Raw genomic sequence first — 4,991 nt, 5'->3', positions numbered from 1 at the left:
ACCTTGTGTGCACAACAAAGTTCAAGCAACTCACCAAAAATCGAAGCTTAACCACCTTGATTTAAGAAGAAGCTCTGATACCAAATTGTTGGGAAAACGACCTCCCAAGATTGCCCAAGAAATAAAGCTTGACAATGTGAAAAAATCCCAAACCACTTCAAGAACAAGAAAATGGGGAAGAAATGATTTTCAATGTATATTGAAAGAACAATGTATTTGGATTACTTGAACAAGCCTCAAGTTAATCCCCAAGAATATAAATAGCTTTGAATTTATACCCAAGATGAACAACCTCAATTTTGTAAAATTCTATCCAAGCTTTCTCTTCTATTTTGCTCTCAAAATGGGGTCTTCATGAAGGGGGAAAAACAGCTATATAAATAGCTGAGTCGGGCGCCATGGCGCCCATGAGTGGCGCCATGGAGCCAAGTTTCGTGTAGAAACATGGGCGCCATGGTGCCCGCCTCACTGCATCTTACTTTCAATTTGGGCGCCATGGCGCCTGACTCCCTGCACCATTTTTTTCTTACAGTTTGCAATTGATCTCCTGAGTATAGCCTGTAGCTTCTGTATCACAGCCACTAATAAAGGTGATGAAGCAATGGAGGCTTGCTCGCCCAATGTTGGCAAGGACATTTGCAATGGAGCACTGTTTTCAGTCAAAAGCCAGCGAAACTCATTCCTCAACCTCTCCAAAGAAATCTCAAGAAGACCTCCATCTACGCGACCCTTTTCCTCAGCCACCTCCAATTCCTGAAGATGCTTCACTGCCATTTTCAAACCTGAAATAAACCTGCCATCTGCCACATTACGGTGCTTAAAATACTCCATAATATCAGCCAACCATTGAATCGCCATCCAACAATTCTCCCCCAAGAACCTCAGCACCTCCTCAAGCCGTTTAAGCATGCCGAGATACCATGGAAGATCAGACTGAGGATCAGATAATGATTCTCAAGCCCATGAATGACATCAAAAACCTTAAGAACTGCAGCCGCGGGGACACCAGCTCGATCTATGTGACCCCCAAAAGCACCGAGGGCCCGAATAGGGAAAATTGCAACTTCCAAAGATACTAATCTATGATTAATCTCATCTAATCTAGGCCAGCTTTCTCTAAAGACAATCCCAAAGCCTTTGATTTCTCGACACTTGCTTTTAACAACTTTCGAGCAGATATCAAATTTTAATTGCCTTCAACCATTTCACCTAAGTAAAACATAAAATCAACTCGACTCCACTTCCTATTTTTAACAAAAACCCCCCCACAAAACTTTTAACAAACACAGGTAGGCAAAAGAGAATCTTTTAAACCACCTGTTCTTAATTTTGCTCCTTCTCTACGAATTTTTATATAGAACATAGACATCAATCTGGCTTCTTATAAAAAATCGCTTCCATTACTTCCTTCACCAAATCCTAACGAAGAAATACAGCCCTTTTCTGCATTGTGCGTGCCGGTGTTACAGAGAGAAGAAAAAACTTACACAGAATTCAAATGAAATACAGTGAGCAAAGACCCAAAATCAGGAACTGGAAATGTGATGATGATTCAGAGTGTGTTAAGCAACAAAGACCCAAAATCAGGAAGTGGAAAAGTCGTTGGAATTGGTTCAAAAGTAATTGAAAAGTCGGTTAAGTATTAAAACCAAAATGAAAAAAATGACTTCACGCCAATTTTGGTCGAATATTCAGACTTGATTTGATGGTCAAATTATAAAAGTAAATAGATCAACTTATTCTACTCGTCAAGCAGATCGTCATGGTATATTTGGAATCCCGAAATCAATTCCGATGAATGAGAAATTGCAATCCAAAATTAAAAGAACGAAGTGTTGCAACTTTTCGAAATGGTACAGATTCGAAATAAAGTGTTGCAACTTTTTATGAAAATGCTGAATTTGGGGTGTCCCTTCACCCACATCCTTTCAACTTTTATATATTCCTTCACCCTGTGTCCCTTCCCCCTTTGGACGTTCATTTGAAATTTCATATTATTCATTTTATGTCATGTTGCATCAAATACTTTGTAGAAGTGATTATATCTTACATTCAAATCATAGTTATGATAGGGAGGGAATTCCGTTCGAGTTCGTTAGTTGAAGTCATTTGGAGTGCTCCTATGACTTAACGTGGTTGTTGTATCTTGAAAGATGGTCGTCGAAAACCGTTAACACCGATGCAGGGCAAATTCATCTTAAGGAAAGAGTATCAAACACTTGCCTCGGCCAATCGCATCACTTACATATAATTTTCCTTATTTCAGATTTCTTTCATCATATTTGATTTCAGAAATTAACTATTACTCTTTGATTTCATGTAAGGTTGAAATTCAAGAATGGAAATGGATGAATCCATATTCATGTGTTCAAAATCAGATTCGGTAATTATTATTTATCTTCTCAAATCCAGAGTCGGTAAGTCGAAACTTTGATTTGAATTTGTGAATGTATAAGTTACGTTTTGTGAATTTGCACGTTTATTGTTGTAATATTCCCAACAAATATAACAGTTTTGGCAAACGATTTTTGCTTTCATCCATCGTGTTAATGCCAAAGTGCTGAACAGTAATGATCAAACCTATAGAAACATTAATATTTAATATTATCTAAAGAGATTGAATATTCCAATATGTGTTGATAGGGATGATTACAAGTCTATATAATAGGATTACAATTAAAGAAAGAATAAAATACTGGCAAGGGAAATCAGTTCCACTAATCTAGTAGAGTCAGTCCATTAGTCTAGTCTATACAGTAGGAAATAAAATCAACTAAATAAGGAGAGAATTATAATAGGATTACAATTAAAGAAACAATAAAATACTCTGATAATTTTGTGCAAAGAATAAAATACTCTGATAATTTTGTGCAAAGAATAAAATACTCTGATAATTTTGTGCAAAGAATAAAATACTCTGATAATTTTGTGCAAAGAATAAAATACTCTGATAATTTTGTGCTCTATCATACCCCCGCAAGCGTAAGGGTCCCAGAAGGACACTAAGCTTGGACCAATAAGTTTGGAACTGCTTCCAAGCTAAAGGTTTAGTGAGAGAGTCAGCAAGTTGATCTGTATTACGGACATGTGAAATGTGAAGTAACTTGTGAGAAACTTGATCATGCACAAAATGAAAGTCAATGACAATGTGTTTCATACACGAGTGAAAAATAGGGTTGGAGCATAAGTAAGTGGCACCAACATTGTCATGGTAAATTGTTGGAGGAGCTGGGATTGATACAACTAGTTCTCGTAGCAAGTTAGTGAGCCAATTCACCTCAACAGTAGCAGCAGCAATAGCACAATATTCGGCCTCGATTGAAGAGCGGGCTATAGTAGATTGTTTCTTAGAGCTCCAACTAATAGGATTGGAGCCAAGAAATACAACATAAGTAGATGTAGAGTGATGTGTATCAACATCACCACTCGAGTTGGCATCGGCAAAGGCATGAAGTGCGAGGGGATTGAGCTGAAATGAAGACACCATAATGAGGGGTTCTTTTGAGATAGCGAAGAACTCATTTAATAGCAAAGCCAACGATTGGAGGTTGGTTTGTACATGAATTGAGCCAACTTGTTAACGACATAGCTAACATCAGGCCGTGTAAGAGAAAGATACTGAAGTGAGCCAAGCACCTGACGATAATCAGTTGGATCATGTCATGGGAACCATCATCAAGTTTGAGCGTTTCTAAAATGGACCGTTGGATACTAACTTCCTTGGCCTTTTGCATATTAGTTCGTTGAAAAAGCTCTAGAATATACTTTCTTTGAGATAGGAACAAACCATTGGAGGTCCGAGCTGTTTCAACACCTAAGAAGTAGCTAAGTTTGTCGAGATCTTTGAGAGAGAACCTGTTAGATAGCTCACTAGTGAAATATTGAAGAGTTGGAGGATGATTACTGGTAAGTATAATGTCGTCCACATACGCAAGCAAGCACATAATGATAGTTCCCGAATTGTAGATAAAGAGAGAGGTATCACTCTTTGAATTGATAAATCCATATGCAAGAAGAAAGGAGTGAAGTTCATTGTACCATGCCCGAGGAGTGATTGCTTTATGTAATTTGCAAACATGAGAAGGATATTGAGGGTCAACAAATCCTTGAGGTTGTTGCATGTAAACACATTCAGATAGAGTGCCTTGTAGGAATGCATTATTAACATCCAATTGATTCAAAACCCAACCACGAGTTATGGCAATAGTTAGAAGAATGTGAATTGTGGCTGGTTTAATCACTAGGCTAAAAGTTTCTGTAAAGTCAATTTTGAGTCGTTGATGAAACCCTTTTGCCACAAGACGAGCTTTATAACGAGCAACAGAGCCATTTAGGTTCCTTTTGATTTGATAGACCCATTTACACCCGACAACGTTTTGTGTAGATGAGGGTGGAACAAGGGACCGAGTCTTCTTGTTCTGAAAAGCAAGAAATTCATCTTTCATGGCATCACGCCAATTAGAGTGGTTGTTTGTTTGGGTAAATGATGATGGTTCTATTTGGGAAAGAATCGAAGAGGTAGTGGTATGTAGGTTGAATGGTTGTTTTGGTTTGTAGACATTATTTTGAGCACGAGTGACCATGCGAGATGGTATGTTTGGTTGATGTGAAGGGGAATGAACAGTTTCAAATTGCTGGGCAGTTTGGTTGATGTCATGGCATGAGGAATATGATTCTGGAATGTTAGGATCTGTATGAGTGTTAGAGGGAGAAGAGGAACTACTTACCTGCGATTGAGTGTGTACAGAAGCAGCTTTAGGAGAGAGTGAAGTGGAAACAACTTGTTGAGCAGGCAATGGACCAGTAGATGGAGGTATTGGAAGTAAGTGTGGTGCAGAGGGTGTTAATTTGATGAAGTCAAAGGTCATCTTCGGTGGCTGCCTTCCTTCTTGGGTGGTTGAGTTTTTTTTTCTTGCATGTTAAAGAGACTTCTTCATTAAGTAAATGACTAAATTATGGCTGTCAACAATGGCTGCAATTCTTTTTCATAA

General features: G+C 38.2%; 1 protein-coding gene across 1 annotated transcript in view; it reads right to left on the bottom strand.

Moving 5' to 3' along the window:
• Positions 1-455, bottom strand: part of LOC111394026 (UDP-glycosyltransferase 74E2-like) — a 5,712-nt gene extending 5,257 nt beyond the window's left edge. The window contains exon 1 of the mRNA XM_023019816.1: positions 371-455. Within this exon, the coding sequence (XP_022875584.1) occupies positions 371-455 (85 nt within the window). The remainder of the gene's footprint in view (positions 1-370) is intronic.
• Between the last annotated feature and the right edge of the window lie 4,536 nt (positions 456-4,991).

Source organism: Olea europaea, chromosome 4 (assembly GCF_002742605.1).
Source record: "Olea europaea var. sylvestris chromosome 4, O_europaea_v1, whole genome shotgun sequence".
Classification (NCBI taxonomy): Eukaryota; Viridiplantae; Streptophyta; class Magnoliopsida; order Lamiales; family Oleaceae; genus Olea; species Olea europaea.
Note: the sequence above shows the minus strand (reverse complement) of the source record. Positions and strands in the feature narration are given on the sequence as shown.